The sequence below is a fragment of the Rhopalosiphum maidis genome, chromosome 3 (assembly GCF_003676215.2).
Source record: "Rhopalosiphum maidis isolate BTI-1 chromosome 3, ASM367621v3, whole genome shotgun sequence".
Classification (NCBI taxonomy): Eukaryota; Metazoa; Arthropoda; class Insecta; order Hemiptera; family Aphididae; genus Rhopalosiphum; species Rhopalosiphum maidis.
Genome location: NC_040879.1, coordinates 32,201,450 through 32,220,276, shown reverse-complemented (window position 1 = coordinate 32,220,276; position 18,827 = coordinate 32,201,450). Strand labels below are relative to the sequence as shown.

Below are 18,827 nucleotides of genomic sequence, written 5' to 3'. Positions count from 1 at the left end.
TTGTATTTACAATATTTTAAAAATGGAAATGTTCATACGGCTATTTGATGATAAAACATACAAACTGAAAAGCCAGTCTCAACTCTCAATCAGTCTCAATGAAAATATAGACAATAAAATATTAAAATTCACAATGCATCGGAGAAGAATAAAACTATTTAGGAACGTTTAAAGCAAATTATGAAATATATTTTTAAATAGTAGGTTAAATTAAATCGTAAGCTAAAAATTCAATATAGATTTTTATTTTTATTTTTTATATCAGTATAAAACTAAAATTGATCAAGAATCTAAAAAAAAAATAAATATAATATGTAAATAATGACTAAAGATAATAGTTAAAGGATGAGAGCAATTAAAAAATAAAAGACATTTTAAGTAACCATTACAATTAATTTTAACTTGGTAACAGCATTGTGAAAATAGATTTAAATCCTCCAAAAAGATTTATTGAAGTAATTTACTCCATAAATTTAGTTGTCATTAAATAATTATTATATAACTATTTGGGTTTACCATTGTATCTAATATTTTCAATAAATAAAAATTCAAAATGTATTAATAATAAATAATAATAATAATAATAATAATAAATATTTTGATCGTTGGAAATTAATGATTTGAGTTCATGTCCTCCAAATTATAAAAATATTAAACTATTCATGAATAGTTTAATACAACTATATGTAATGTTTTACTATGAATTAATGTTCAATGTCGGGAACAATTTCAAGCGTTTGACTATATATATACAGTTATTTTATAGTTTTCAGGAATATATAAACGTTATGTATAAACTATTTAAAAAAGGTAATATATAGGAAAATAATATTGAAATGAATCGTTTACTTTTGAGAAAATAATTATACAAATTTAAAAAAAACCTAAGTATTTATTATTTGTATTCAAATAATTAAAAATAATACGAAATTTGCATGTCAATGAAATATTTTCTAATTAAAAACTAAGATTAATTAACACTAATAATATATTGCAGGTTTTTGTTATTGCATGTTTTGATATCAATTATGTTATTTATTAAGATCTAAATTTATTGCTTTCGTTTTTAGGACTAGACGATATTACATCAGATTCTATTAATTTATTTCTCTAATATTAACAACATAGGTACCACAAATAATTAAAATAATCCACTAAGAATTTTACCATGTTATTAGTTTTTTTAAAACAAAATTATTGGATATTTAAGGAATAGTTTAGATGCTTATTCATGTTAGGATATCATTTAAATTAATACAGGTATGTTATCAAAAAAAAAAAACATTTTTTAACATCAAAAATCTGAATGACCTACCTACAATTGTTCATGTTATTTAATATTATAGTCTGAATAGGTATTATTAAAAATATTAAGAAGTTCGAATAAATTATGAGCATTTCATCTCATTTTTATCATAAGTTTGAATTATAGAAATTGTTCATGTATTGATATCAACTAGAGAAGAAATAACCATTAAACCAAAGTAAGTTTTGTCTATCAACATTATTATTTAATTAAATTTTATGTTAAATATATTCATATTTATTTTTAATGTAACTTTTATGGAGTCATGTTTAAGGTTTAGCAGTAGTAAAGTTAATTTATTTACACATAACGAACATTTTTAATAGGTACCCTCTAATATAGGCCATCAACATTCGTATGAATAATGTTGAATAGTCTGGGGGTTAAACACATCATTTTGCTCAGGTTGCAAATGACACACAACAGTTTGCCCATCCAATACAGCAATTGTTCTGGCTGTTTGTTCTTTAAGCTGCTGCCTAAATGCTGCATTGAGAGCTGTATGAAAATTATGAGTTTCTGGATTTTGTGTGGGAGCCATAATAAGTGGCCTATGATCTCCATAGCTCTTTGATGACTGACGACTCATATCACTGTTTCGTCGACCATCTTCGTCACTCAAATCAGACACAAGAGCAGCTTGTTCTCGTTCTCGCTCTCGTTCACGTTCTATCTCTTCATATACCGGATCATCTAATCCAGCAGATGCAGATATGCCTCCCATAATTTCAGAATATGTGTGATTCCATGGACTAGTAGCTCGTACACCACTAACTCCAATGTATTTTTTTGATGAACAATTGTTGTCAACAAAACCATCACCAATAGTATTACATCGAAGTGAGCATAGGTTAGGTGCTCCACGACTACTATGTACATAAGTGGGTTTGTTTAAAGTAAAACAATTATCTTGGATGTTTGGTTTGCTCTATAAAAAAATAAATAAATAAATAATTATAAACACAATACTTTAAAAGTTTTAACATTAATTTGTTTTTTAATTACTTGAGATGACTGTTTATGAAGAGTACCACTGGTAAATACAGCAGAATTTTTTGGCAATTTGGTACGTGAATAACTTTTTTGGCAAGAACGGGAGTAGGGTAACGTCGCACCACATATTCCAGATTTTGGATCTTCATTACACATTGTATTATCCAAATTTGGCAGATCCATTTCATTTTGGATATCAACAACTTTAGTCACGGCATGTCGCTCATGAGGTTGATGGAATGTCTATAAATCAAAAACCCAAATAATATGTTATCAAGTAAATATTATGAAGTAATTATGGTACAAATAGACTCGTTTTATAAATAAACCTACATTCATTCTATGAGATGACAGAGATCTTGGTGTTGAAGACTCGGCTATACTACCTTGACTGTTTTGGCCAACTGACGTACCATATAAACTAGTCCTTTGATTTTTATAATTGAGATTCAATTCCGGTGTAGAATTTATTAAGCAGCATTGCCACGGTAAAAATGAAATTATTGTTAACTCAGAAAAAACTTTATACACCTATAAACAATTATATGAATTAAAATTATAATTTTTTTATTCAGGTTAAATTCATACAACTTACTGAATTATTTTTAATACAATAAAGTATTATTATTAACAATCCCTGTGAACAATTTACCGCTGAAAATAAATACAACATAAATGTCGAATATGATGCTATATATAGAAATGCTAATGTCCATGTTGATGTTATGAAAACAAATAATAAAATAGCACTTTTCAACCACATCCTATAAAAAAATTTAAAATAAAAAATTATAAAATTAATACAACAAATAAATAATTTTTAATTTTCATTATTGAAATTATTATACTATATATGTATAACTTACTTCAGAGATGTTATTTTAACATTTTCTTTGCATTTGACTGACATCATAGAAGAATTACTTTTAATAATATATAATGATAGACACAGAAAGACTAGATTTACCTATACAAAGAATAAAAATGACACCAATATTATTTAAACAATGTTTTAGTAAAAATTAAATGAATTATTAAAAATATCCATGACTTACTGAAACCACAAACATTATACTATAAATAATAATAGTATTTGCTTGAAGGCAGAAAGAATTATTTGTATTATAGATATAAGTGTTATCCATATAACAAGCTACAATAACAACTGTCAATGGAACACCATAACCAACTAAATAATATAAACGCATTTGCAATTTTTCAGAGTCAAATGCTTCAATTAATGTAGCATATAAATGAAAACCTAAAAGTATAAAAATAATAATAAAATTACAATGATGTCAATGATATTTTCAAAATTATTAAAATTATATATCAAACAAATCCTACATTTAATAACTCTAGTTTTAGTACATTCATATAATTGAATGTAAAACTTATCAAACATTTATCGTTAACAGGGCGATTAATTTTAAATGTATTTTATGGTACTATAATTTTTTATTATTTTCTTATTATAATTATTAATATAATATAAAATGTATAAAATCAATAATATTAGATTAATTTAATTTTATACTAAGTATTATTTTTATAATTTAATTTATAACCATTATCATAAAAATTTAAAATGTCAATATTTCAATAAAGTTCTATAAAAATATATGTACAATACAAAAAGGTATTATAACGGATTACATTTAAAATTATATTATAGATGCACCATACAAAATTTAAAATATTATATACAAAAATATTATAAAAACCTCAATTATCCTAACAAATAGAATAATGATATTTGTAAAATTTAAACTAGTTTAAAATTGAATAAAATAATTAGAAAAAAAAATTAGGTATTAAAGACTAATAAAATTTGAATTAATTATTTCTATAATTCTATATTTAAATAAAATATAAACAATATTTGATTTAGTTTTAATATATTTAAAATATACTTGTATAAATATTTATAAACATTTTATGTATGTTAAAAACATAAAAACAACTAAATTCTAACAGGCTACAAAAATATTATCAGTTAAATAAACTTATCATGACTAAACTAATACATTTAGTAGAATTTGTAGTTTTTAAATTGGTTAATATAATACTTAAATATTAAATTTAATTATTTGATCTTATGAAGCACTGGTGACAGGTAGTATTTAAGTTTTCATTAGAATAATTAAAACAATATTCATAAAAAAATTGGAATAATTTACTCATAATGTTAAAACAATTTGATTTATTCTATACTTATTTTAAAATATTACAAATAATATATTAGTTAAATAAATTGTCTATTTAGAACAAATATAACATACCTTCAATTAGTGTCCATGTAAATGAACACAGCAGCAAAATATGTAAAATTGCTGCCATAATTGTACAAATAAATACAATATTTTCTTGTGTGATTCCAAACATAAAAAAACATTCAACCAAGAAAAGGCAAAAAAATACATTTTTCAAAATTACTGTTCGATTCGACTGTAAATAAAAAAGATAATATATTATTAACATGTTTGTTTATTTATAAGAATAGTAAATTAATTTACTTTAACAGTCAGTTGTAGAGTAATTGCTGCCAAAAGAAAACAAATTCCAGAAAATATGCAACTTATGTACATGACCATATTATTTGATGCAATGCTTAAAGGTTCACTGCCAGAATTTTTAAGATCCATCAATATAGCAAAATTTGTCAAATGATTACATTTGCATAATGTATGAGTTTGATTTGAATATATTACAGAACATCCTTCTTCTGACCACCCGCTATAAAAAAATTTCAATATATGTAAAACACAACTATAACATAAACAAAAAAAAGCAAGTACAAATAATACAAAAAAGATAATATATTATTGTTTTTTAAGGGTTCTGCCTAAGGTAATAATCACTAGGTAATAAATTTAAAAATTTATTTATATAATCTGTTTAATATTTGCGGTGCTTAAAGTTTATTAACAATTGTATGTTATTACAATAATTTCCTTATTGTAAATTGATATTAAAGTTAATCTAAAAAGTCCAATGGGCATTGAATTGAACTTCTTATTTTTTAACAATATTTATCACATGCTTATTAGAAGGTAAAAATAATTAATTTATAAATTATAATTAAATGTAATGAATCAATCTATTAATAATCTGAATAATTTGTAGAATTATAATATGGTAATTTTTAACAAGAGGCAACTGGTAAAATTTAAATAAAATTATCATAAAAAAAATCTATCAAATAAAAAAAAGACTTTCTGAAGATATTAATACATAAAAATTATGATCTGTATTAGTTGCAAATAACTATAGTGAAATTAAAATTATATTAATAACATGATTTAAAACAAAAATTTAATTACAAATGTTTTTTCTATATATTTTTATATTTAGAAACTTTATTTAAAAAAAAAATATATGACTCACTTTTCTGTATAGTCCCAAAATACACAAGTAGGATTACTAACGTTGTCGATTTGAAGATGTTGAAAACATAATTTTACTGGTTGGTGTAATTGAATATGTTTTCCTTTACCAAGGGATGCTGATATAATTTTACTATTTATTATTCGAACACCATTGGCTGATTGAGGTTGTAAAATATTTTCTAGACTATCAAATGCTATGTAAACAAGCCTTATAAATCCTGCTTCACTATTCTCAAGCAATGCTGTTCTATGCAATTGTAACCATGTATTGTTCATGAAAAAACCAGTATTAGATGAATATGAATGTGGAAATACTTCGGTGTCAACATTTTGTGTAGCAATAACTCTTACACTCAACACTAAAAAAATTAATGTTTCAATAATACTTTATAATAAATATTTATTAAAATAGGTATAACATTATTTGTAACTCACGGATATTTTGAACACTATGAGTGATTGTCTTTTCCTTCATCATTATATCAGCAAGTAGAAATGAATTTTCTTCTAAACCAATTAATAAACTTGTTGCTACACGCATTTGTTCACTAAACGTCAAGTCTTTCCATGAAGGATATTGAGAAGCATTAAGCAAATTGCTACCAATCCGAACTACACATTGTAATAAATCTGTAACCATAGCTTCCTGTTGTTGCTTATCAGGAAAAGTAACCATATCTTTTTCCATCTTTTGAGCTACATCTCGTAACATTTTTGTTGTTGTCATCATATCACCTCCATATAATGGTTTACTATCAGTTACCTATAATAAAATAGAAAATAAAAAAATTAATTTATTCAAACAAAAATTATTAACTTGTTATTTATTTAAAGCATCATGATTAAGAAAAAAAATACAATTTTTATTGTTGTTATAAATGTATGTACTTGTGATAGATCATTTGCAATACTAATAATAGAATCTCCTTGATGAAGTCTGCCTTCTAAACTTGATAACCATACTGAACGACACTCTGACAGATCCGGTGTAGGAGGTGATCTAAATGTTACTCCTTTAATATAGGTCTGACATCTCCATCTATTGAATACAAATTAAATTGAAATGTTAATATAATATACTATATAATAGTGTAATGCTAGTCATATTATCTCATGAAGTTTTACCTAGCGAGACCAGCAGCACCACCAGGACATGGTTGTACAGCTTCTTCTCCTGATTTAGTCCAATTCCAAAATAAACTTCTTGATGTTTCAGGAGGACATGAGAATGATAATCTATCATCCATTCCTTCAACATCAATTATGCTTAACTGTGGTGGTAAATCACTGGTAGGTACAATCCATTCAGTCGTTATTGCCCCTGCTATAATAAAAAAATTATATTATAAAAATTAACAAATAAAAACATGTGTGTTTACAAATCAGATTTTAAGTAGTAAACAATAATAAGTTAAATTAAAATTATAGGTAAATTAAAAACATAATTTATCACGGGTTTTTTTTATTAAGTTTATATAAAACAAAAAATATTAATATTTATAAAATGGTTTTTAAGCTAATTATAGTATCATATTATAATATACTTCTAATAAATAATGCTATTTTATCAATGAGTAACCTATAAAATTAAATATTGCTGTGGCAAACCTTAAATTTAAAAACATGTCAAGCGTCATATTAATGTCTATATATTGTCTGTATTATATATATTATATTTAAATACTAATAATGTTAAAATAAATAATGATAATGATTAAAAATAATATTTACTTGATTGTAAATGTTGTTCATTATCAGTCTTGGAATTATTTTCTTTAAAATTATTAACAACAATAGAAACTTCTGGTGTAGCAGCTGTAGTTGTACTTGTGGTAGTAATAGAAACTGATACAGGCTCTTCTTCTACACTAGACCCAACAATATCATCTAATTGCGGTGATGATAAAATTGGTGGGATTGGTGTAGCAGGTTTCAGAGTCAATAATTTATCTGCATTCCAAACACTGGGTTGAGATGTTATTAACCAAGGAGGATTTGGTCTGAGTGTTGTAGTTGATAGCGATGCTAGAATTTAATGAATATTACAGTGAAAATGAAACAATAAACACAAGATTAAATTTTTAACCATTGAATTACCTGGAACACAATGATATTGTGCCTCAAGATACTTCATAGTACCGGGACATGGATCAGAAAATAAACTTGTGTTTGCTTGTATGCTGCAATTCCTTTTTTCGTTACATCTAAAATAAAATAGCAAATTAATATCAAAAGTTTAATAAGAACAATATAAATATATATTATAATAATTACCTGGCTTGCAGTAATGGTAAAGTATTTGTGGACATGCAATTGACACTCCAGTCCGTATTACCGTGATCATTGCAAACAGTAATAGAATATCTACCATATATAGCTCTATCCAAATGAATGATTTCACCATCTTTACATTCCAATTTAAGAGGTTTTCCCTCACAGGCATAAACAGTATCATAACGAGAAGTATCTATAAATTGAACTAAATTATTGAAATGAAATATTTGTTATATTATAAATCTCATAATTGTATAATAGTAATTGACTAAATATAAATAATACCTTTAGCTAAGGTGACAGGAAATAAAACAGTCAACAAGAAGAATACAAGTTTTACATTTGCACTGCTCAATCTTGCCATCTCCTTTTTGACACTAAAAATAAAGAAAAAACAAATCATTATATAAAGCATTGTTATTGAATTAATAACTTAGTAAATATTTTTATTGTAATCAAATTATTTTAAATAAGAAACAATAGGTAATCACCAACATTATTATTAATATAAAAAAATATTAATATCATTAAATTAAATTGATTTTTAATTTTAAAATTACCAACATTACAAATTAAGTACTATGATATATTAAATTCTCAATAAAATATTTACTATGAACTATAACAAAAAAAGAAAAAACTATATACAATTCATCTTTAAACTTAAATTTTTATATTTTCTTTTTTTATATTATACTTCAACGTTTAACATTCATTAACCCATCATTAGTTGTGTTGTAAGATATTTTCTCATCTCGACATTTAATAAGGTTTATTAACTTAAGCCAGTGGTTCCCAAACTTTTATGACCATGGCATCCTTGAGAAATAATTTGTGTTTCACCGAACCCTCGTTTTAAAATAATTTTCTCAACTATCACATATATCTAGTGGAACCCTTGATATTGTCTCACGGAACCCTAAGGTTCCGCAGGAACACACTTTGGGAAACGCTGCCTAAGCATCCATATATATTTTAATATATAACATTTTAATGGAGTCAGTATTTGTCTATTGTGATCCGTACTTACACAGTAAGAGAAATTCTATAAATGCAACAAATAATAATAACAATATTATAAGGCTCAATAGTTCTATTTTATACATAATTAATAAGATAAATATTCAAAAATATAAATTTTAAAAGTTATAATAACTAACACTCCTTACATAATAAATTTAATTTGTCAATTTAAAACAATAAAGCATATAAAAACAACTAAGAGAAATTTTCACCATTAAGTATAAAAAAATTAACTGCCCGACATCAAATAAGTCAATGTTTTGTAATAAAATGTATCATGTTAATTAAAAGGTAAACAAAAATTACCTATTTACAATACCTATTGAAAAATCATATATCGTACAGATATGTGCAAAAAGTGTAGTATTGAGGTTATTGGGTAATATAATTAAAGAATATTTCTTAAGCAATATCATACAAATTATATCAAAATGTGTGTTTCACAAATGACTAATATAGTTTCTATAATTCATTAAATAATATTAAATAAGTATTTTTTATATTAAATATGTTGCCTACCACTTGGCAGTAGACTAATCATACTCAATAAAATTTGAAAAACATAATTTTAATAGACTTTTTTTTCGGTAAACATTTTTGGTAAACCTAGAATAAACAAATCATTAAAAAAATATTCAAAATAGAGTGATAACGCTATCACTTGATACCATAGCCTTATATGGCGCAAAAAATAAAAACATGATTTTGGTCTAAGTTGTATCACTGCCCCAAGTATGAACATTTGACGATAGAGAAAAATCAAATTGAATTATAACAGATAACTAATATGATTTTTTAATCAAAAATTTAAAACTAAGTTATAAAGGGTGATTGTTTTATTGCCAAACACTCATTTGTAAATTATAATTTATAAAAATATTTTTTTTACTTTTTTACTTTCTGAATATCATTTTTTAATTTCATATACTGAAGCTAAACTAAACTGTAATTTTTTTTTTAAATGTTATTTTTTAGTCAAGAAATTATATAAGAAAATATTAATAGATTTTGAAATAATGAATGTTAAATGATAAAAGCAACAATCAATATGTTAAATTAAATTATAAATTTATTTATTAGCATTTTACTGTTTTTATTTTTCATATATAATTATTATTATAAATTAATCAGATTTTACAATCATGATTTTTACAAAATATTATACAAGCTCAATTAAAAATCTATAGGATTAGTAAATTCTAGTGAACTAGTGAATGCAAATTTTACTTAGTAATATGAAATAATATAATGACCATATAGCTAAGAAAATGTCAGTGTACACAGATTACTATATTTCTGTTATCGCACATGCACAACAGCACCAAGAAATTTAGTAATTTTGTAAATATAACTATACCCAATTAACACTTTCAACGCCGCTGACGCGTATAAGCATCAACAGAGTTTATTCCATTGGGCCAGTGACGCATTTATGAGTCAGTAATATGTATATTTGTATCTGCCATAATTTTATCGATTTTATTTAAATAAACTCTAATATGTACACCGGTTGTAGACAATAAACTCTAAATTTTAATCTATAATTGGTTGGGTTTTCGTTATTTTTAGATTCACGTTATCGAATCTTCACGTCCGGTATGAACAACACGGTGTCGCGGTATAAATACAGAATAATCCACAAAACCATTTGCGGCGTTAAAAATGTTAAATATATTTAGAATAAAATTTTTGAAAAATCACAAAAGGACATTAAATTGACATGTTTTTATTAATGTTACTAATAGATTATGTTAATCTAATTTAAGATTAGCAACAAAATAAGAAAGGTAAAAAAGTTTTCATACTTTGACAATAAATGGTTTTCCGGCATTACTAAATAGATATAAAACCTATAAATAAATACATATTTAATTATGTTTTTAGTTTATACTTTTACAAATATATAATTGTTTAACTGTGGTTAGCAACTTAACCAAACCTTATTTTTATTCTGTTCTAAGGTATCAATACAGCAAAACATTTATTCACTGGCATGATTTAATAGCAGACAGTTTTAAATTCCCTGGTTAAGAAGAATAAAGATAATATCCTCTCAATAGCAGACCCTCTTTATAACATGAACAACTTAACTATTCACATGCAGACATTTTAGAAGCATTGAATGAAATAAGATTATTTTTGATTACAATACAAAATACAATTAACAATGATAGCTATAGTCAATAACTACGTCGAAACACTAACAACAACAGAATATCATGCATTTAAAAAAGATTCTTGAGGCAATTATTTAGGCTTAATCACTACAAAAAGGATTTTAAATCAATTACACTCATATCTATTTCATAGTTATAATTTATTAAAATAAAAGATTTCATTTAACTAGGTAATGAAAAACAATTAAATTAAGTATTGCCTATTATAACATCTTACTAAATACTAAAACGCTATGGTTACATTTTAATCAATGAAAATGCTCTGAATTGATTAAACAATGTTCATCTGGTTTCACCCATCTCAACACATATATGTAGTAAACACTTCTAAAATGTAAGAACTCGTAAATAAAACAAAATACCTTAAATTCCAATTTCTAAAAAGAATTAAATATTATCAACAGAAGAAAAATGCATAGTTGGATGCTTTAAAGGATATTATTACTTAGTATTAATTTAAAAGTATGAATAATTATTGTAAGTTATATATTTTTTAATTATTCCTTTTATTTAGATCAAAGTTTGTAGCTTGTATCATTTATAAATATATGTATTTACCTATAACTGCAAAACTATAGAATATAATAATTAATAACTATGAGTGGTATACTTATTTCAAAAACTAAAGAAATAAATTGTGTTTTGAATTTTAAATTATAATTATTTAATGATGATGTAAGTATTAAAACATATATTTGTATACATTTTAAAAATGTATCATTGAATGATATAGGTATTTTATTACACTTGTCTGAATTGATTGTTAAGCAATCATTTGAAATAAACTCATCAAATAAAAAACATTTAGTTAACTATTACCTAGAAATGATGGGTTAATAATATTAGTTATCAACTTTTATATTTATGTATATTAAAATGATATAACAACATACACTGGATAAGGTAAATAACTGCTAGGATAATAGCTGTCTCTGTAATATTTTTTTCTAACTAGCTAATTCTATGAACATATATCATGATTACTATGCATAATAATGTTAGAAACAACTTATGCAACTTAAATGTTACAATGATACATGATTGTATTCAAAACTAAATCAGTGTGGTTATTCATTGTTAAAGAAGATAACTATGTAGATAAAAATGTATAAATATCTACATAAGCATTTTTCATTTTTTACACAACTACCTAATACAAATTTAAATGTATAATAATTTATTTATTGATTCTTTTATAACATGATATCATACTTTTAGAATTGTTATGACCTGTGTATAACTTTTACTTTTTAGTAGTGTCTTTTTAAACATTTATTCAGTATTATCCACAGATCACCTTATAATGAAACAAATTATCAATTTTTAATTTTTATATTTTAAGTATAATACATATCACTGAATATTTTAAATGTTAACACCGTAAACATATATTTTAAATCTATAAAATAATCATATAAAAATTTTAGTAGATGACAATAATTATGCCACCAATTTTAATTTTATAAAACCAGAGATTGTCTTTGACGCAAACATTTTAAAGATGTATTAAAAATTAAGAGAAATAAGAAAAATGTATTTAGCTTACATAAAAGTAATTTGACTAAATTTATCATAACATTATAAAATTCTTCAATTTCTAGTAAAAAGTAGACTTATTAGTGAAAATGTTAATAACTATTTGTAACACCGAAATACTTAATTTGTTAAAAGGGTTCCTCTCTCATTAATATAATTTTGTAAGTTACATATCTAAAACCACAGTTAGGTATATTAGTGGGTAATTTATTGGAAATATAATTTACTCAGAGGAAATGCACTTTTGTAATTTTGCAGAAAATTAAAAAATTAAATTACCTAATTTATTTTGAGGTGGATAAATACTAAATAATAACTTTAAATTTAATTTTTATTTCTTCTAATTGAATCAGCCAATTATTATAGTTAATATTAGACTACCATAGCACTATAAAATTAATAAAATATGAATATTATATAGTACTATATAAAAATTAATATTAGGTATTAATCTAATATTATGAATTGATAAGGAAATCATAGAACATGTCTAGAAATATTCCATTAATATATTTTTAATGTATATCTCTAGGCTATTTTAATAGGTATACACATCCATTCATATGACATAAGTGCACTTCAATTTATTATATAATTATAGTAATAAGTTTGTACTATTATATTCAGACTTCATACTATGATGATATCCCGGATGATATGCTTATTACCCTTATTTAATTCCTGAATATAAATAAATAAATTCTGGAACATAATAATATAAGGTTACAACAACAAAAATGTAAGAAGTATGTACCTACAAATATATGCTTAAAAGTGAACATTTCTAGAAATATTTTTTACATTAAAACAAAGTTTACTTATTGTGATTACCTATTTACAAATTTAAAAAAATAAGATAGTCAAACTATGTTGGATCCTTGAGTAAAAGGTATTTTGATGTTTAGTCCATAAAAATTACAGATAAAATATTTTTATTTCTAAATAATATAAAATTTATTCTAGATTTCATTATTAAAAATGTATTCAAAAAAATAACTGTTTTTAACTTCGTGATAAAATCATATTTAATGGTTTTTACTGACTCAATTAAAGCAGTTAATAGGTAGGTATACTATCTATTGCATATTTAAAAGTAATTAGTAATTATATATTTTTAATACCTAAGACATAAATGCAAAGTGTATTAAGAATAATTATTGTATACTGGTATACTGGTTAATTTATACTACTCAACAATTTTTAAGTATATTCAGATAACAATAATGTTTTAAAAGGTTTTATTAACAATTATATGAAAGGTATAAGATACCTCTCGATGTTTAAAATATGTAAATTACCAGTAACATCTCATGCATAATATGTTAGAATGCATACACTATATACCTTATATTATCTATAAGTATATTTCACCTAAAAAATATAATAGTAAAAGGATTTTTAAATTGTATTGTTCCTAAGGGTTTCAGAAATTTTTCTTATGTTAAAAACAATAATGTATTTTTTATCTTAAAATAATAAAATTATCAATTTGTTATTTATTTTTCACAATTATAAGAAATGGTTTTCTAATAATAATATCATAGAAGAAATTGTTGTACCAAACACTATAAATATTTGAATGAATATCTAAATACTAATTTTGTTTTCAAATATAAAAACATAAATACATTTTATAAAAGCTTTGGAAAGTAAATCTATAGTAAAAAAAAAAAAAAAAACAATACAGTTATTCAAATAACATCTATTCATAATTCTTATACTGCATGATGGAAATATTAGAACATAATTTATGAAATCACAACATGTATTGCGTATTATCACAAACTTTTACTGCTGTACCTACTTATCTAATAATAAAATGTTTGATTAAAGTAATCTACCTTTAAGCTAGTTATAAGTTTATAGTTTGTAAAAACAAAAAATATTGTTCAAAGATATAATGAGTAAGTAAATATAAAACATATACCAATATATATATATATATATATATATATATATATATATACTGTAAACGGTTATTATATTAATGAATTTAATAAATATTCAATAATATCTTAAAATACCTTAGTATTATTTACATATTTTTATACGAATCTTATAAATGGAATAAATTGTTTGGTTTATTATTAAATAAGTAAATTTATTTTATACCTAAGTAACAATCATTTCTTTAGATACATAACACTAAGAAATCTCTGAAAATCTTTGTAAATTAGTAAAATTCAGAAATATTCTCAGTACTTGTTTGTTATTACTCTGCAACTATGCAATATAAAATTATCACCCTGCCACCAGGTGACTATTTGTTGTACAATAATATTAATATTTCTATATACCATTACAAAAATATCAAATAATTATAAACTATAATAATAATAAATTGTTAACAATAATTAGTAGCATAGTAAGGTAACTATTAACATTTCATAATTATGCGTATAAAAATAAGACACCTGTTTAAAAATTATTAAATGTCACACATTTTATTTGTTTTAATCGGTTTTAATGATAATGTTTGATGTAAAAATTGAATTGTATGTTAGGTTTTTAAATGCAAAATTTTGGAAACTATTAATATTATTTATTATTTTGGTATCTGAACTTTAGTTAGAATATAGATCTAAAACAAGGTGCAAGATTGCTAAGAAATTGCTTAAATTAAGTAGTAAGTTATAGAGATCAGTTTGATAAATTAATAGGAGTAGCCAGAATTATAGCAAAAATTTGGAATACAATTCCTGAATTTAACCAAAAACAAATTAAAAAATATAATAGCTAAGTGAAGACTATAGATTAGTAAATACTGAATATCTTTTAAAGTATACTCCATTCACATTTAAAAACAACTAGTTTGTGTTGGACGCTTAAGTCACACGCATAACTTTCCCCCCTACTAAATAAACCACCAGTATTATAAACACAGAACAATACCATGCCCATGAGTAAAAGTTAGCCATCTGAGTCGCTTCTAAACATGTATGGAGTACAACTATATTTTATTTTACACTCGATAGGTACCACAATAATCAGATAACCATACTGTGCTTTAGTAGCTGTAATAACGTTTTTTTTAACTTTTTCAATATTATAACCAATGAAGTTATTTAGAACTTTCAGAAAAAGCAACAAAATTTGTAAAAGAGATACCTAAATAAAACATAAATCTAAGAAATTTGTAGTATGAGAAAAAATCTAAAAAATTAAATCAATAAAAAACCACTTATTATCATCAAGTTTTCTCGAAATGTGCACACTTTTAATATTATTATTGACTCTACTAGTAACCAGCACAAGTGCATAACAACAGTTTTCAAAACTAAAAATAATTAAGGTACAGTACCATGAGCCAAAAGAGTTTTTAAAATTTAGTTTTAATATTGATTGAAAAGTATATTAGTCAAAACATAAACTTAGACGGATTAATTGATTGGTCTGCACAATCAAAATTAAGAAAAAATCAATGTAATCTATTTTATTTTTGTACATTTTGGCTTAATTTTTTTCCCCACAATAATTGTCAAATGACTTAATTATTGTTATACTTTTTATTTGCTCTTTATAAATATGTTAAAATTCCTTGAAATATTTTGATATATATATTTTGAACCAATTAATCTCACGATTAATTGACTATATTACCTATGATTAAATGTTTATTTTTCAACTTAAAATAATAAAATTATCTTTTGTTTATTCTTAAAAATTTGAAGGCCCCAGGACATTTTATGTCAAGGGCCACTAAATTGTATACGACTATCTACACAATTTAACTAATTTTAATATTATGAAAATTTACAAGATGTTAAAATGCAATAGTCAGTTGCATATTTTATTTACATAATATATATTATGTTACCCACAAATGTTTTATTATAGATACTTATCAACTATTTAGAAATACAATTAAAATAACAATAAATATAATTAAGCATTTCTTAAGTACTAGAATTATCTACATTAAGTAAGGTAGCAAAAAAGCTTTTACAGTAGATAGTTTACTAGTTTAAAACTAGCTAACTAACTTAAAATAACAAATAAAATATGTGGCCAGATGAGAGTCAATCACATGTATTAAAATATTACTAAAATAATAATGAAACTTGGTACAATATATATTTTACTTAGGCAACACTTAACTTAAAAAAAATTTTTCTTATATTAATTGTATTATTAAATTACTCTGCGAGTTACAAAGCTTATTTAGTACAAATAATAATACCCAAGTAAGGTTTCAACTGGTATTTAATGGTTAATAATACCTACACAAATACAAAAACATGGATTACTCATTCAAATAATCCACATTTTTGGACTAAAGGAAGTAGGTACTAATGTCTAGATTGAGACTTCTGGACATGTTGTATTAGATAGAACATCAGTTACTTTTTTTTAGACAAACGTTTGCATGTTAGATTGGTGATCGGTGATTACCTATTGCCCATACGTGTGGTAAACAGTACCAAAACGTAGCCGATCTATTTAAGCAAAAGACCATTTACCTTTTATGTTCGCTATAACAATATGTGTCGCAAGTCCATGTTCGTTTGCGTTTGACTGGTGGCGTTGCCGACAGTGTGTGTGTGTGTGTGTGTGTGGGTGTGTGCGGGATGTGCGTTGATCAACAGACGGACAGAAACCGGCACATTGTCGAAACGGCGACGGATAGCGCGACGGGTTCAGCAGCGAACATCTGCGAGACGGCCGTAAGCTTCCGGGCGACTGTCGTCACTGCTGGAAGAACGATGAAAATGCCCGTTTCCCGTACGGCGTACGCGCAAGCAACGGTCGTAGTGATGTCGACATTAGACACCGACCCGAAGACGAGAGCGGGACCGGAGACACGATCTCACGATCGCGCGCGCGACACCAGACACACACGGGTGGACGGTCGGGGGGTGACCGATCTGCGTGCGGACCGACGGCAGACGGACACGACAACGGCAAATCGCCGTAATATTACGCGAGTCGGCGGCGGCGACGACGACGACGAACTATCGGCTACACGAGCCGCTCGGCAGGCACCTGGTGCGGTGGAGACGTCCAGCACTGGCGGCGCGCACAGCACACGCACGCGAACGCCCGTCGACACGACAAAGTATGCGGCACGACGGATATAATGGTTATTATTATCACAACTATTATTGTTTCGGACGACGGCGATCGTTGTGCAGACGACGTTCGGTAGTCGAGTCCGTGCGGTCGACTGGCAGAGAGTACGTCTCTACAGTCGTCGACGTTGTTTTTGTTGTTGTTGTCGTCGGCGGCGGCGGCGGCGGCGGCGACGGTGTGTCGTTATCGTTGTCGTCGGTAATGATGCGAGCGCGACGGCGGCGGCGGCAGTATCATTTATTAAAAAACACGGAACGCGACGAGAACGAAACACCCGGCTACACCCGACGTACGACGCACCGATGATGATCGACGCGACAACGAGACAACAATATCATTATTTTTTTTGCTTATAATCGGGGCTACCGCACGAACAATATATAATAATAATAATAATAATAATAATAGTAATAATAATAATAACAATAAGATAGCAGTGCTGCTACGACGGTCCAACCATTCTGACGTCGGGCCGTGATGCTCGTGCATGCGCGTGTGTGCGAGTACGCGTCTCGTACGTGTGAGTGCGAGTGTGAGTGGTTCTTCCCGTACTAAACGCGTGCGTTACATATATAATATATATATATATATATGTATGTGTGTGTGTGTGTGTGTGTGGGTATGTAACGCGTGTACGGTCACGGACAGTGTGTGTGTGAGCGCCGACCGTATAATGTACAGTAGTGCTGTGGTAGTAGTACTAGTAGTAGAGTAGTAGTAGGAGTAGGAGTAGGAGTAGGAGTAGGAGTAGTAGTAGTAGTAGTAGTAGTAGTAGTAGTAGTAGAAGTAGTAGTAGTAGTAGTAGTAGTAGTAATAGTAATAGTAGTGGAGTTCTGATCGTGGTCGAACGGAGAGGTATGGAAAAAAAAATTCTAGGAAGAAAAAACGAAACGGGAATAAAAAAAAAATAAAAGAACGAATAACGGGTGCCGGCAACAGCGATTGACGACGATGCGTCCGAAAACGCGGACCGCGGTCGCAGATACACGGCTACTTTTCTGCCGCTCCGTACCGTGGTCCGCTATTGTATGGTATTGTGACGGCGGTGCGCTCCTCCCC

The 18,827-nt window shown here is 26.1% G+C and overlaps 1 protein-coding gene across 3 annotated transcripts; it reads right to left on the bottom strand.

Annotated features, from left to right (window-relative positions):
* Positions 1–939: 939 nt before the first annotated feature.
* Positions 940–18,215, bottom strand: LOC113558435 (latrophilin Cirl). 3 transcript variants are annotated; one of them, XM_026963894.1, is made up of 17 exons: positions 17,159–18,214; positions 8,248–8,339; positions 7,963–8,155; positions 7,786–7,892; positions 7,420–7,713; positions 6,814–7,012; positions 6,577–6,727; positions 6,124–6,451; positions 5,687–6,047; positions 4,816–5,035; positions 4,582–4,747; positions 3,355–3,560; positions 3,166–3,266; positions 2,895–3,063; positions 2,633–2,830; positions 2,312–2,542; positions 940–2,234 (listed from the first exon to the last, which is right to left on the bottom strand). In XM_026963894.1, the coding sequence occupies exons 2-17, from the start codon at positions 8,324–8,326 to the stop codon at positions 1,653–1,655; spliced, it is 3,585 nt and encodes a 1,194-aa protein (XP_026819695.1). In that variant the 5' UTR covers positions 8,327–8,339; positions 17,159–18,214; the 3' UTR covers positions 940–1,652. The 3 variants fall into 3 exon arrangements, with proteins under 3 accessions (XP_026819695.1, XP_026819694.1, XP_026819693.1); XM_026963892.1 differs by having other exon boundaries at positions 1,653–2,234; positions 7,963–8,167; positions 17,159–18,215; XM_026963893.1 differs by lacking the exon at positions 17,159–18,214 and having other exon boundaries at positions 7,963–8,167; positions 8,248–8,326.
* Positions 18,216–18,827: the final 612 nt, after the last annotated feature.